The 16,870-nt window shown below is 44.9% G+C and overlaps 1 protein-coding gene across 1 annotated transcript; it reads left to right on the top strand.

The window, feature by feature from the left end:
• Positions 1–4,395: 4,395 nt before the first annotated feature.
• On the top strand, positions 4,396–5,408 carry LOC109100394 (trace amine-associated receptor 13c-like). Its single transcript, XM_042747090.1, has one exon. It carries the CDS (start codon positions 4,422–4,424, stop codon positions 5,406–5,408), a length of 987 nt encoding a protein of 328 aa, XP_042603024.1. The 5' UTR covers positions 4,396–4,421.
• The last annotated feature ends 11,462 nt before the right edge of the window (positions 5,409–16,870 follow it).

The raw sequence follows: 16,870 nt of genomic DNA, 5'->3' as shown, positions 1-16,870 counted from the left end.
ATTGAGGTACAGTCCTTCTGACAATTCCTCAGTGGGACAGCTAGTTTACACAGAATTAAACAGTGGTGGACAAAGTACACAAATCAAGTACTTGAGTAAAAGTACAGATATGTATAATAAAATATTACTCCAGTAAAAGTAAAAATACTCCTTTTTCAATTTTACTCGAGTGAAAGTAAAAGAGTACTCGATTTTTTATGTACTTAAGTAAAAAAGTACTGATAGATAGATTTATTTAGCAATTTTATATAGGCTACTTAATTTAATTTTACATTAGCACATATTTTTATAATCCTATACTGCTCAAAATGCCTGGGATTTTCCCAAAATAACCACTATATGGAGATTGTTGTTGACATGGACTACGCTGACGAGAGTGATGTACATTAGTAATGTTCACTGTGAAGCTTACACTGCGATGTCCCTGAGAGAAAACAGATTCGACCATTCAAGTGTTTTAAAGTTTATTGTTTAGCAGAACATCACAGTTATATATGACACGAGAATAAGGCCTTAAGTTAGGAAGAACATTTTAAGGAAAATATAATTACAGCTGCATCTCAATAAATTAGAATGTCGTGGAAAAGTTCATTTATTTCAGTAATTCAACTCAAATGTGAAACTCGTGTATTAAATAAATTCAATGCACACAGACTGAAGTAGTTTAAGTCTTTGGTTCTTTTAATTTTGATGATTTTGGCTCACATTTAACAAAAACCCACCAATTCACTATCTCAACAAATTAGAATACTTCATAAGACCAATAAATAAAAACATTTTTAGTGAATTGTTGGCCTTCTGGAAAGTATGTTCATTTACTGTACATGTACTCAACACTTGGTAGGGGCTCTTTTTACTTTAATTACTGCCTCAATTCAGCGTGGCATGGAGGTGATCAGTTTCTGGCACTGCTGAGGTGGTATGGAAGCCCAGGTTTCTTTGACAGTGGCCTTCAGCTCATCTGCATTTTTTGGTCTCTTGTTTCTCATTTTCCTCTTGACAATACCTCATAGATTCTCTCTGGGGTTCAGGTCTGGTGGGTTTGCTGGCCAGTCAAGCACACCAACACCATGGTCATTTAACCAACTTTTGGTGCTTTTGGCAGTGTGGGCAGGTGCCAAATCCTGCTGGAAAATGAAATCAGCATCTTCAAAAAGCTGGTCAGCAGAAGGAAGCATGAAGTGCTCCAAAATTTTTTGGTAAACAGGTGCAGTAACTTTGGTTTTCAAAAAACTCAATGGACCAACACCAGCAGATGACATTGCACCCAAATCATCACAGACTGTGGAAACTTAACACTGGACTTCAAGCAACTTGGGCTATGAGCTTCTCCACCCTTCCTCCAGACTCTAGGACCTTGGTTTCCAAATGAAATATAAAACTTGCTCTCATCTGAAAAGAGGACTTTGGACCACTGGGCAACAGTCCAGTTCTTCTTCTCCTTAGCCCAGGTAAGACGTTGTCTGTGCTTCAGGAGTGGCTTAACAAGAGGAATATGACAACTGTAGCCAAATTCCTTGACACGTCTGTGTGTGGTGGCTCTTGATGGCTTGACCGCAGCCTCAGTCCATTCCTTGTGAAGTTCACTCAAATTCTTGAATCGGTTTTGCTTGACAATCGTCATAAGGCTGCAGTTCTCTCGGTTGGTTGTGCATCTTTTTTTTCCACACTTTTTCCTTCCACTCAACTTTCTGTTAACATGCTTGGATACAGCACTCTGTGAATAGCCAGCTTCTTTGGCAATTAATGTTTGTGGCTTACCCTCCTTGTGAAGGGTGTCAGTGATTGTCTTCTGGACAACTGTCCGATCAGAAGTCTTCTCCATGATTGTGTAGCCTAGTGAACCAAACTGAGAGACCATTTTGAAGGCTCAGGAAACCTTTGCAGGTGTTTTGAGTTGATTAGCTGATTGGCATGTCACCATATTCTAATTTTTTGAGATAGTGAATTGGTTGTTTTTGTTAAATGTGAGCCAAAATCATCACAATTAAAAGAACCAAAGACTTAAACTACTTCAGTCTGTGTGCATTTAATTTATTTAATACACGAGTTTCACAATTTGAGTTGAATACTGAAATAAATGAACTTTTCCATGACATTCTAATTTATTGAGATGCACCTGTATATTATATATTTTACCCTGGCCAAATGCCCCCAGAGGGCATCACTTCTCAATCTGATAATTACTGTAGTTACCATGTTCTTTTCCCTCAGATGTAATCTATCTAGATCAGGGATAGGCAACTCCGGTCCTGGAGGGCCACTATCCTGCAGAGTTTAGCTTCATCCCTCATAAAAACTCACCTGCCTGTATCTATCTAGTAATGTCGAAAACACTGATTGCTTTGTTCAGGTGTGTTTAATCAGGGTTGGAGCTAAACTCTGCAGGACAGTGGCCCTCCAGGACCGAAGTTGCCTATCCCTGATCTAGATGGTTGAATAAAAATATTTGGACCTTATATCTAAAAATAACCTCAACTTAGCACCAGCAAGCTTGTTAGCTAGACTCTTAGCATCAGCTAACAATATTTACTTATTTTCAGTATGATTATTAATAAACATTCATATCCGTCTACTCGGCTAGTTAATCATAACAATATAAAAATTTATACTGTTGATAAACAATATAGAAACAGACATCACACGTAGTGTTTTAATAAAACTGTTAACATTACGGCAGCTGGGAATTTGAAGGTTCATGAGTTATTTTATTTAATCTGTGTTATTTTAATGTTTCCTTTTTTTGACCTAAAACATGACACGGATGTTGATGTGTCTGCATTCAAGCATTTCAGTGGGCTTAAATAGATCACCCTTTACAGCAAAATTAGTTCATAAACAACTGACATTTTACCTAAATATGGCTTTCAGTTACAATAATTAATCCTAAAATTCAACATTAGTAACTTACTTTTACCAGCATCAGTCATGCGCACGCTCACAAGATCTCCCAGTTCTTTGTGAATTCAGTTCACTGGAGACTCTAAACGGTTCATTTGAATCAGTGAGTTGTCGACTCGAGAACAGCTGCGATCGGATCATTATAATTCGTGAATGAATTATTTGGTGCGATTTGCGAACCGATTTAAAAGGTTAATTGAAAAGAATCAGTTCGTTCTTGAATCAGACACGATTCTAGGATAAGGAGTAACGATGTTTTATGAAATGTAGTGAAGTAAAAAGTACAATCTTATGCTTTGGAATGTAGTAAAGTAAAAGTAAAAGTTACTCAAAATAAAACTCCAGTAAAGTACAGATACCTGAAAAATGTACTTAAGTGCAGTAACGAAGTAAATCTACTCCATTACTGACCACCACTGTAATTAAATATTTCAAAACTATGATCAAATGGAAAACCTTAATGAATGAAGACTTTTATACTGCTAATGCGAGCTGAAACGAAAGCCACCGCCCCTCGAACACAATTTTGACTAAGCTGGGACCCCCTGGAATGTGATTTTGAAAGCCTTTTTCCCCCGGAAAGCGACTGGGCTATTTTGAGTAACAATTGGGCTGGTTTTGTTATGAGACTTGGCAACCCTGCAGCAATTTCTTTGAGTATAAAGATTTTCAATATCACAGCATGTTAAACCATAATAAACTAATAAACTTTGATATATGCTTAAGAGTACACTCGATGGTATTTCGAACCTCTGATTTGCTGGCTATGTGCAAGGCATACAGAGAACTGTTTTGTCATGTGTTTTTATTTTTGTAACTCAGAAATAATGAATACTTTTGCAAAATCACTTAGTTGTTCCAGTTATAATAATAGCCCTTAACAACTAGCTTAACAAGCTACTTCACAAAAAATAATCACCTGCTATCAGAGTAGGTGCTACATAACAAAGCACTTATATTGTTACCATTTAAAATATTTCAAATAAAGTATGCATTTGTGTAATATACAAGCAAATCCAAATGTACATCTTTCATGTTGGCATTGCCATTTAACTTGAACTGTTATTCATGCTGCTTCCCTGCCATTTAGGAACCCTTTCTTGAAGCCTCATGTGATAGCAAAGTGTAGCCTAGTAAAAATGTGTTTTGCATATACTGTATATTCAAATGGATCTTTGAAAACAGAGATGATTATACTGTATGTATAAGCATTTATGATGAGATGTTACTGATTTTTACATTTCAGATGTTTTTGTATGAGCTCTGTATGACACTTTTTTTAAATCAGTTGATCTCCCTGCTGTATGTTTTTCTCCCTTGATGCTGCTGGTCTTGGAAAGAGTCAACATGTTAAGTGTATAAAAGGCAATGTGAGTTGAAATCTTGTCAGTCTTTATTGTGGAGCCTCCAGGAGTGATGATTGTGTTTCAGCATCTTCAGAGGTCTTTATATTGCACTTCATATGACTTGGATCACATGGAACGATACTCTGTTTGGATGATTCTTCCAAATATTTTACAATGAACATAACAGCAGTGAACCAAAGCGATGTCTGTCAGGAATATTCATGTCCAGGGAGATCTGTTTCTTTATCTGTCTATGTGATTCTGTATGTGGCCGCAGCATCTGTGTCTCTGCTGACCGTGTGTGGAAACCTGCTGGTCATCATCTCTGTTAGTCACTTCAAGCAGCTCCAAACACCTGCGAACATCCTCATCCTCTCTTTGGCTGTATCTGATTTCCTGATGGGAGTTTTTGTGATGCCTCTTTATTTGTCTCGGCTCATTGAGTCATGTTGGACTTCTGGATCAATGATGTGTTCGGTTTTCAATTTTGTGACTTTTCAAACAACAAGCGTGTCTGTTCACACTGTGGCTCTGATAGCCATTGATCGCTTTTTGGCTTTAAGTTCTCCTTTTATTTACTCCCAGAAAGTCTCACCCACTGTGATCTGCATAGTGACTTTGTTTAACTGGCTGTTTTCACTTATTTATAATTTCATTCTTCTCTTTGTTAATGGAAACTTCACTATTGTAATGTGTCCAGGAACATGTGTTTATATTATGGATGGAGTTTCATCTCTTATTGATCTTCTAATTGTGCTTCTTATGCCATGTACACTTATTATAATATTATACACTCATGTTTTTGTCATTGCTAAGAGACATGCGACTGCTATAAGAGCCCTTCAGGTTCACAACAGCACAGGATCCTCCAAAAACAGAGTCAGTGACAAATCAGAGAGAAAAGCTGCTATACTGCTGGGGATTCTGGTCATTGTGTTTCTTCTGTGTTTATTGCCATATTATATTTGTTCTTTATTGATTCCATACAGTAATGCTGACTTGTTTTATGTCAGAAATGTTGCTGTAATATTTTTCTTCCTGAACTCCACCATTAATCCCATCATTTATGCTTTATTCTATCCCTGGTTTCAGAAAAGCTTAAAATTAATTTACACATTTAAAGTGTTTAATAAAGACTCATCCTTGATGAATGTGCTGTAACTCAGGGAATGTAAGACACAATGCTTCCTCTCTATTTTTTATATTGTCTAGGTCAGTGCTTTCCAAACCTCTCCTGGAGGACCCCCTGCCCTGCACATTTTGTATGTCTCCCTAATCAGACACATCCAATTTAGTTCTTGCAGTCTCTACTAACGAGCTGATGAGTGGAATTAGGTGTGTTAGATAAGGGAGACATACAAAAAGTGCAGGGCAGGGGGGGCTCCAGGATAGGTTTTGGAAGCATTGGTCCAGGTTAATATACATTATTTTATCATATTAAACATGAGTCTTGATTACAAAACACCTATTTCCTTAGTTATTACAGAGATTGAGATATAGCTCATGTGTAAAGGCTCGAGTCTCCCCTCTGTAATTCATTATTTTAATACTATGATAACATAGCAAAACCTATTAAAAGTAAAACCTTATATGTGTTTAAATGTTGTATTGTATCTATGTTGTTAGCCTATGTGCTTGTTTCAGTAATTAAGCTACTTAATCATGTTTAAAAGCTCTGACACATTCAGAGCCTTTAATATTTCTTAAAATCACTTGTTAAAATCATTCAAACCAACAACCTGGGTCATATCGACCAGTTAATTAAAAGAGCCGACTCATAAGAGTTATATATTTGTGAATCAAATCAAGCCAAAGGGAATCAAAGTGTTGAGAAATAATAATGGTTATTATTTACACATCTACGCCTGGGCAGAGTGCAGGACACCTAATGCAGTCAGTCCAGTTTCTGTAGCAAGAATAGGCCTAATGCAAATTCAACCAGTGGCCACATTTTTGACATCTTGCATTGTCTTATTTTCTAAATAATTCAAACAAAACAGCATTAATCTGAGTGGGATAGCATTGTTGTCTAAACACAAAGACTATCTGAGATCAACCAAACTTCTGATGCAGTCATTTCTGTTGTAAAGTGGCAGAAGGACAGAACAAAAAGTGTTTCAAAGGAAAGAAAAGTTTAGCACAAGACAGTTCCATTTGAATGATGGAGAGGGTAATATTAAATTCATTCACCTCCTACACTTGTCTGTCTGTTCAATCTGTTTTCCTCCCAACGCCTTATATTTTTGTTATAAGTGCATGAGACTAATTTAAAGTTTAGAAACTTTTCTCTTTTCTCTTAGCAGTTGAAATAAGTACTGCAGTCCAAAATGAAAATATTGGAGAGTTGTTTCTCTCTAGAGCAGTGTTACTCATTGCTAGGGTTGCCACCTTCAGCGAGGCAAAATAAGGGACACCCAGCCCCCAAATAAAAAAAATAATAAAATAAAATAATAAAAAAATAAATAAAACAAGGACAAAAAAATAATCAGTGAGGAACTCCCTTTTTTTCATTTGCTTAAATTTTATCTAAATAATTTACCACTTTTTAAACTTTTTTAAATGCCAAAATTGTATGTCACAAAAAGTATGATTTATTATGTATATATTTATGATTAATATAAATGATAAATTAATAAACAGGGCCTAACATTAATTATAATCTATTCATTCATCTTTCTAATAATGTCTAAGAATATAATAATTGTGTCTACCAATGTCACGTCCCCGGGCTGATTTGTCTGTTTTTCTCTTATAGTGTGTGGGTGTGTGCTTGTGGTTGTTTACACTTACCATGTGCTTCTGTGTCATCGTGGTGCCCGTCTCCGCCCTCTTGTTTCATTATTATTTTGTTATTGGCCACTATCACCTGCTCTGCATTATGTTAATCACTCCTTCTCTATTTAGTCTCCTCTCGTGTGCTGTCTGTTGTCAGATCGTCGTGTTGTGCTCGTTTATGTCTCAGCTCCAGCCACAGCTCATGTTTTGCCTGCACAGAGATCGTGCTAGTTTTGTTTTCATCCTTTAGTTTTGTTTTCTCCCCCTCTTCCTCCTGCTTTCAGGCAGCGCTAATTCTCCTACCCTTCCCTTGCTCGCGATCACCGATCGCCGTCAGTGCTCTTCTTCGCCTCGCTGCCGGTGCGCCACCAGTTCCCCGCCTCAACAGCGCCCCCGCCTCTCTGTCAATTTATCTCGGCCTTGCTGTGGATTTTTCTTAGTGGAATTCGTCCAGGAGGCACTTCGTGAGCTGCTCCGGGCTGCCCTGTACCTGGATAGTTTTTTGTTACTCTTTTTCCCTTTTTTTGAAATTCAAGCCTGTTAAATAAACTGACCTTTTGGGCACCTGCAACTGACACAAATTCTTTCACCCACAGAACGATCTGACCATCATGGACTCAGCAGGTGCAGATCCACTCAGATCAGCAGTCACCCAGCAGGGCATTCTCTTGGGCCAGCATGCCTCCCAGCTAACATCCACGTCCCGGGAGGTTAAGTCCCTTAATGCTCAGTTGAACATGCTGACTGCACAGCTCCAGGAACTTCGCAGACAGACATCTGCCAGAACGGAGGACACCACCAGTCTTTCCTCTTCCCGTCAGGACCCTGAGCCTCATGCCAACAATCCCACCTCCCTATGATGGGAACCCCAACTCTTGCAGAGCCTTCCTGTCTCAGTGCTCTCTAGTTTTTTGCCCTTCAGCCCCGCCGTTACGCCCAGGAGGAGACTAAGGTGGCTTATGTTTTAACCCTCCTCACAGGCAGGGCCCGAGACTGGGGAACTTCAGTGTGGGAGGCCCGGGCTCCCTTTTGCGCTTCCTTTGAGGACTTCCGACAAGAGATGGTCAAGTTATTTGATCGTTCTGCTCGGGGTGATGAGGCGGCAGCCCAGCTAGCACGGCTACGGCAAGGAAGGAGGCCGTTCAGTGACTGAGTTTGCCATTGAGTTTAAAAACCTTAGCAGCGGCCTGTGACTGGAATGAGGGGTCTTGCAGAGCTGTGTTCCGTGCTGGACTGGATGAGGAGATCCAGGACAAGATCGCTACCCAGGAGCTTCCACGCTGCTTTGATGATCTGGTCGACTTGGCCCTCCGTGTAGAGAGCCGCCTTCGCCTTCGTCGCCAACAATCGTCTGCTCGCACCTCTTGGAGGGTGGCAGAAATGACCAGTGACTCCACCCCTGTCCTGCCTCTGCCATCCCCCTGCTGACCCTGAACCCATGCAGGTGGGACGACTGCGTCTTACTTCCCAGCAGAAGCAAGAGAGACTCACCCGGGGCTTATGTTTCTACTGTGGGAGGGCCGGACACTTCGTCGGCAAATGCCCGCTAAAAGCCAGGGCCCATCAGTAGCCAGGGGGATTCTGGTGGGCACATCTCCTCTTAATTTCCCCCACTCTTCCCGCACACTTCTTCCTGTGAGTGTTCAGTTTGAAGGTTCCAGTCACTCCTGTACGGCCCTGGTGGATTCTGGGGCTGGTGGTAGTTTTATGGACACGGGATTGGCTAAGCAATGGGGAATTCCTGCCATTCCCCTTGCTACTCCTATCTCTGTTCGGTCTCTTGATGATTCTCCTATCACCACCATCACTCACCTCACCCCTCCTGTAAGTCTTATCGTTTCGGGCAATCACCATGAGATAACCGAGCTGTACCTTCTTGATTCCCCGAGTGCCCCAGTGGTTCTGGGGCACCCGTGGTTGGTACAGCACGGTCCTCACGTGGATTGGGCCAGAAATTCAGTTTTGTCTTGGAAACAGTCTTGTCTTAAGTCTTGTTTGGGTTCTGCCTCCTTTCCTGGTGCTGTGTTTCCTGTTGTGCAGGTGGATGCTTCCGAGACTGGAGTAGGTGCGGTCCTTTCTCAGAGGTCCCCCAGAGATTGGAAGGTACATCCCTGTGCCTACTACTCCCACCGCCTGAGCCCAGCAGAACGGAATTATGACGTAGGGAATCGGGAGCTGTTGGCGGTCAGGCTGGCCTTGGGTGAGTGGCGTCACTGGTTGGAGGGGACAGTACAGCCCTTCTTGGTTTGGACGGACCATAAGAACTTGGAATACGTCCATTCAGCCAAGAGGGTAAGTTCACGCCAAGCCCCATGGGCACTCTTCTTTGGCCGGTTCAACTTCTCTCTCTCGTATCGCCCAGGCTCCAAAAATGTAAAGCCTGATGCCCTCTCCCGTCTTTTCAGGGATACTAAGAGAACCGGTGCATCAATAGAAACCATTATCCCTAAAGAAATTGTGGTGGGGTCCCTCTCCTGGGATGTGGAGAGGAGAGTACTGGAGGCCATACGAGAGAGAGAGATGCCAAGGGGGTGCCCAGAGGGTAGACTTTTCGTGCCAGCTGTGCTGCGCCCTGAAGTCCTCCGGTGGGGGCATTCATCCAAGTTAGTCTGCCATCCTGGGGTTCGGAGATCACTGGCTGCCATCCGCCAGCGATTCTGGTGGCCATCCATGGCCCAGGACGTCAGGCAGTTTGTGTTTGCCTGCCCAGTTTGCGCCCAGAACAAGAGTTCTAATCAGCCTCCTGTTGGTCTGCTTCACCCTTTACCCATCCCCTCCCGCCCCTGGTCACACATAGCCCTTGACTTTGTCACTGGTCTTCCACCATCGAGGGGTAACACCGTAGTATTGACGGTGGTGGACCGCTTCTCTAAGGCAGCCCATTTCATCCCCCTTCCCAAATTGCCTTCAGCGAAGGAGACAGCTCAAGTGGTGGTTGACCACATCTTCCAGATTCATGGCCTTCCGGTGGACGTGGTTTCTGATAGGGGGCCACAGTTTGTCTCCCGGTTCTGGAAGGAGTTCTGTCGACAGATCGGGGCCTCTACGAGTCTGTCGTCAGGTTTTCACCCTCAGACCAATGGGCAGTCCGAGCGGGCAAACCAGGTTCTGGAACAAGCTCTCCGCTGCCTGACGTCCCATAATCCGAGTTCTTGGAGCCAACAGTTATCCTGGATTGAATATGCCCATAACTCCTTGCCAGTGGCTGCCACAGGTATGTCCCCATTCCAGTGCTCCACTGGTTTTCAACCTCCTATGTTCCCCCTCACAGGAGCCCGATGCTGCTGTTCCGTCTGCCTTAGCCTTCGTCCGCAGGTGTCGCCGCACCTGGAGGAAGGCTGAGAAAACCTTGGCTCGGGTTTCCAGACGAACCAAAGCAGCGGCTGACCGTCACCGAATTCCTGCTCCCCGCTACGTATGTGGTCAGAGAGTATGGCTGTCTACCAAGGACCTTCCTCTCCGGGTGGCTTCTCGCAAGTTAGCCCCCAGGTTCATTGGGGCCATATCAGATCACCAAGGTATTGAGTCCGGTGGCGGTAAAGCTCAAGTTACCTCCCAAACTTGGTCGGGTACACCCAGTCTTTCATGTTTCTCGGGTCAAGCCTGTGTTTCATTATCACCTTAACTCATCTGCTACTAACACTCCCCCTCCCCGTCTAGTGGATGGTTCCCCAGTCTTCACTGTCAGAAGGTTGCTGGATGTCAGACGTCGAGGTCGGGGATTTCAGTATCTGGTGGACTGGGAGGGATATGGTCCGGATGAGAGGAGTTGGGTCCCAGCTCGGGATATTCTGGATCGGTCACTGATCGAGGACTTCTACCGGCAGCGTGGAGGTTCCCTCCCTGGAGCGCCAGGGGACGCTCCTGGGGAGGGGGGTAATGTCACGTCCCCGGGCTGATTTGTCTGTTTTTCTCTTATAGTGTGTGGGTGTGTGCTTGTGGTTGTTTACACTTACCATGTGCTTCTGTGTCATCGTGGTGCCCGTCTCCGCCCTCTTGTTTCATTATTATTTTGTTATTGGCCACTATCACCTGCTCTGCATTATGTTAATCACTCCTTCTCTATTTAGTCTCCTCTCGTGTGCTGTCTGTTGTCAGATCGTCGTGTTGTGCTCGTTTATGTCTCAGCTACAGCCACAGCTCATGTTTTGCCTGCACAGAGATCGTGCTAGTTTTGTTTTCATCCTTTAGTTTTGTTTTCTCCCTCTACCTCCTGCTTTCAGGCAGTGCTAATTCTCCTACCCTTCCCTTGCTCGCGATCACCGATCGCCGTCAGTGCTCTTCTTCGCCTCGCTGCCGGTGCGCCACCAGTTCCCCGCCTCAACAGCGCCCCCGCCTCTCTGTCAGTTTACCTCGGCCTTGCTGTGGATTTTTCTTAGTGGAATTCGTCCAGGAGGCACTTCGTGAGCTGCTCCGGGCTGCCCTGTACCTGGATAGTTTTTTGTTACTCTTTTTCCCTTTTTTTGAAATTCAAGCCTGTTAAATAAACTGAACTTATTTAAACCTTCAAAAGAGACCAAATACAGTAAAAACAAACAAGCTCTGATAATGTATGGAATATTATATTAACAGACTATCCAGATTTTAATAAAACATTAGGCCGATACCTTTGAATCACGGATGTTTCTGTCATATTAAAGGTATGGTTCACACAAAAATGAAATTAGTTATAATTTACTCAAGTTGTTCTAATCCTGCATAAAGTTCTTTCTTCTGTTGAACAAAAAAGAAGATAGACTACTTTGAAGAATCTGGGTAAAACAGCTGCTGGTCCCCAGTAACTTCCATAGTAGGGAAAAAATAAAAATAAAACTGTAGAACACAAGATACAGGGGGCGTGATTGGATCCAGTTCCAACTCCTCCCATCTTACATATACCTAAACCTACAGGTCTCCACCCCCGATCCCTAAACCTACCAATCTCCACCCCCTAGATGTGGATCCAACCACGCCCCCTGGATCTTGTGTTCTGCAATGAGGGGCTACTGGAGATGAGCTTCTCTAATACTACTTATGAAATTTATTTCATTATTATTGCTATTAGTATTATCCAACCTGCAAAATCCTTGGCGTTTGTAAAATACGGGACAAATCACTTTATTTTTACACATAATTTTACCTTTAAATACGGGACGATTCCGTATTTCAAAGGGTTACTCCACCGCAAAATGAGAATTTAGTCATTAATCACTTACCCCCATATCATTCCAAACCAGTAAAAGCTTTGTTCGTCTTCGGAACACAATTTAAGATATTTTGGATGAAAACCGGTAGGCTTGAGACTGTCCCATAGACATCCAAAATATCTTAAATTGTGTTCCGAAGACGAACTAAACTTTTACAGGTTTGGAACGACATGGGGGTAAGTGATTAATGACAACATTTTCATTTTACAGTGGAGTAACCCTTTAAGGGATGGGTGGCAACCCTACTCATTGCACGGGTCTCCAAGCTTTACTTTGTGGCTCGCATGGCAGTAAATAATGTGATGATATGATTATGCAGTCAATACAGATATTTCATAAAAACCTTAAAAACAAGAACTGTTATAACATAATCCGTTAAAAACTCTACACTGATGCGACATGATCCCCATCAGTAAACTGATGCCTCGTTCTATTTATGACGAACTGCACTGACACTATGTTCAGATGATTTGCAACTGTCGCTTTGTTGTGTCAAGTGTAGACAGACTTTTAGCACAGCGGGGTGCGGCACGACAACTGTGGCGTCCGGTGTAGACACGGTCAGACAGTGTCTGCTCTATTACATATAATTTATATATTTTTTCAAAACACAGACCAAAACAAAAAATAACATGCCCTCACGGAACACACATTTCAAAGTAGAATAACTGAATAACTGTTTTTCGGAGAAACAAATATATGAATGTAGCATGATTCCTAAATATCTGTGAATATATGATGGTATTTTATGCATTAGTACCTTTAAAAAAAAAAATAACATACAGCAACTTTAAAGTTAGTATATAAAGAAAAATTTTTCATAGATAAGGAAGTAGGCATATTATAACATGAGGATATTGTGACGCGTGTCCCTAGCACTAATCAGCGTCGCCCTGGAAACGAAGGAGGAACACCTTTGCACACTCAGCATGGGCTGGCCGGCCACAGCTGAAACTCATCATAGCTCTGCTACAAAAGCCGCCGCATGACACACACTGGTGAGACGCATCTCCTGAAGACTCCATGCTAATGCCTACTTTGTACTTGTCTTCTAGCAGTGTGTGACCGGCCAGCCCCAGCATGTGAGCTCAACATGGACACCCAGCACCTGAGGACACGGAGGAAAGACCGAGGCGGATCACAGAGCACCAACGCACGTCACCACACACATCGGCACCTCACCTGTCAATAAACTCACCCTCCGGGGCATTTATTGAAATCCTCTTGTTGTGATTCCTCACTAGGGTGACCATATGTGCCATTCATACGGGACACATCCCGGCCAGGATTTTAATATTGCCTAAAATATCCAGGTTTTGGCTGTTTGCAGGTCAATCGTTATGCGACATTCATGAGAGCTAGAGAGCAGAGCAGACAGCTCCTTATGCTTTCGGATCGCTCTCGCACCTACTTTGCTGTCTTTTTTTTTTAGCAGCTATGCTTCAAGTCGAACGAACAACCACGTGCGCATATTTGCATCGCTTTGATTGTTCCCTGTAGATCTCACCTTCTCACACGCAGCCCCACGATAGGTCGATTATGTATAATACCTGCATGTTACTGGTCAAACTGCTTTGGATGTTTTAGGCAATATTAAAATCCTGGCCGGGACGTGTCCTGTATGAATGGCGCATATGGTCACCCTATTCCTCACCCTGTTACACTGGGAATGCGGGCAAATTCGTGAGGAATCACACACAAGTAACCCCTCCAAAATTAAGTTTGCCCTGTGTCAGTGGTCGTTGGTCATTTTTTGTCCCTTTTTTTTTTTTTTCTTCCCCTGTTGTCTCCACAGGCGGCTGCTCCTCCCCAGTCATGGAAGAGTTACTGAAACATCTCACAGAGGTGAGCATCCGACAACAACAAATTATGGAACTCATGGCTGCCCGCCAGGGAGAATCTGAGTGAGAAATTGCCGCCCTCCGCACTGCCGCTGCCCAACGAGTTCCGCCATCAGACCCCCGTGCTCAGGCCACCCAGTTACTGCCGAAAATAATCACCCACAACAATGCTGAGAATTACCTACAGATGTTTGAGGCCATCGTGACTTCGGGAGGGCTGGCCTCGGGAGGAATGGGAGCGCATGCTGGCACCGCTGCTGATGGGGGAGGCACAACACGCCTATTTTTCAATAACGCCGGAGTTGAATGGTTCTTACGATGAGCTGTGGAAGGAGATTTTAGCCCGCATAGGGCTCTCACCCATCTGCGCAGCGCAACTGTTCCATGACTGGGAATATAAGGCCCGCTTACCAGTAACTCTCCCGCCTGGCGCAACACTGACTCCTCATCGGGGAACCCACTGCGGTGCCCACCTCTTCGGCAGGCAGCAGGTATGCGGAACCCTCACACCGTGGGTGAGCTCGTGGAGGCCGTCGAACTGGCACTCCATCGTGTGGCCGCTGACGACAAATGGGACTGGGACCAGATGCTGCCCTATATCCCCTTTGGTATATGAGAAGTTCCCCAAGCCTCTACCAGTTTCACCCCTTTCAAGCTTTTGTTCGGACGACAACCTCGGGGCCTGCTTGATGTCGCCAAGGAAGCATGGGAACAGCAGCCGGCAGCCCATCGGTCTACCATCGAACCTGTCCGGGAAATGAGGGAGCGGATCGACAGGGTCATGCCGTTAGTCCGGGAGCACCTCATGAAAGCCCAGCAGGCCAAGCAACGCCACTACAACCAGGCCACCCAGCCCAGAGAGTTTCGGCCGGGGGATCACGTGATGGTCCTGGTCCCGAAGGCCGCCTGCGAGTTTCTCGCCACGTGGCCAGGGCCCTATACGATAACGGAGTGAGTTGGGCCCGTCACTTACCAGGTACGGCAACCTGGAAGAAGGAAAGAAGATCAGCTCTACCATATTAACCTCCTCAAGCAATGGGTCGGGACTAGGGCCCAACTGTCTGCCATGGCCACGACTGAGCCTGCCGTGGTAGACCTCAACCCCCATCTCTCGGCTACCCAGAAGAAGGAGTTGCAACACGTGATCGGTCAATTCTCCGATGTGTTCTCCCCCCTCCCTGAGCGGACCCACATGCTCCAACATGACATCCGCACACCACCAGGGATGATCGTCAGGCAGCGGCCCTATCGTGTCCCGAGGCTCGGCAACACGCCATGGAGGAGGTACAAGAGATGCTGAAGTTAGGGGTGATAGAACCATCATGCAGCCCGTGGTCCAGCCCCATCATCATGGTCCTGAAGCCGGATGGCACCCTCCGTTGTTGCAACGACTTCATCCATAACTTCTCCTCCTTAGCCTCTCCCCTGACAGACCTGACCAGGAAGGGGCAGCCGGAGAAAACTTCCTCGGGACCGACCGAAGACGAGGCATTCCGGCGAGTGAAGGTGGCCCTCACCTCCGAGCCGGTCCTACGAGCCCTGGACTTGAACCACCTCTTTCTGTTGCAGACAGATGCCTCCAACACCTGGTTGGGAGCCGTCCTCTCCCAGGTACAGGATGGTGAGGAACACCCGGTAATCTACATCAGCCGAAAGCTGTCCCCCGCGGAGCAACGGTACGCCACCATCGAAAGGGAAGCGTTGGCCATCAAGTGGGCAGTCCTGGATCTCAGGTACTATCTTTTGGGCCGAAAGTTTACGCTTGTCACTGACCATGCTCCCTTGCAGTGGATGGCCCGGACCAAGGACACAAATGCAAGGGTGACTCGCTGGTTCCTGGCGCTCCAGGACTTCCACTTCATGGTGCGACATCAGGCGGGGACGGCCAACGAGGATGGGCTCTCACGAATTTGGGCAGCTTTCGCAGGTCTGTCAGGGTTCACCCCCCTCCCAACCCCCACCTCCCCGTTGTCCCGCAGGACCAAGACAACGCTTGGGGGCGGGGAGTGTGACGCGTGTCCCGAGCACTCATCAGCGTCGCCCTGGAAATGAAGGAGGAACACCTGTGCACACTCAGGACGGGCTGGCCGGCCACAGCTGAAGCTCATCAGAGCCCTGCTACAAAAGCCGCTGCATGACACACACTGGTGAGATGTCTCCTGAAGACTCCACGCTAATGCCTACTTTGTACTTGAGCTCGTGAGCTCGACATGGACACCCAGCACATGAGGACACGGAGGAAAGACTGAGGTGGATCACGGAGCACCAATGCACGTCACCACACACATCGGCACCTCACCTGTCAATAAACTCACCCTCCGGGGCATTTAGTGAAATCCTCTTGTTGTGTGATTCCTCACCCCGTTACTAAATATATAAGGTACACCTGTTCAATTGCTTGGTAACACAAATTGCTAATCACCCAATCACATGGCAGCAACTCAATCCATTTAGGCATCTAAATGTGGTGAAGACAACTTGCTGAAGTTCAAACCGAGCATCAGAATGGGGAAGAAAGGGGATTTAAGTGACTTTGAACGTGGAATGGTTTGTTGGTGCCAGACGGGCTGGTCTGAGTATTTCAAAAACTGCTGATCTATTGGGATTTTCATGCATACCCATCTCTAGGGTTTACAGAGAATGGCCCGAAAAAGAGAAAATATCCAGTGAGCGGCAGTTATGTGGACGAAAATGCCTTGTTGAGGTCAGAGGAGAATGGGCAGACTGGTTAGAGATGATAGAAAGGCAAAAGTAACTCAAATAACCACTCATTACAACCAAGATATGCAGAATACCATCTCTGAATGCACAACACGGCGAA

This window comes from Cyprinus carpio, chromosome B20 (genome assembly GCF_018340385.1).
Source record: "Cyprinus carpio isolate SPL01 chromosome B20, ASM1834038v1, whole genome shotgun sequence".
NCBI classification, from domain to species: Eukaryota; Metazoa; Chordata; class Actinopteri; order Cypriniformes; family Cyprinidae; genus Cyprinus; species Cyprinus carpio.
The sequence above is the reverse complement of the archived record's forward strand: the minus strand, read 5'-3'. Positions and strand labels throughout refer to the sequence as shown.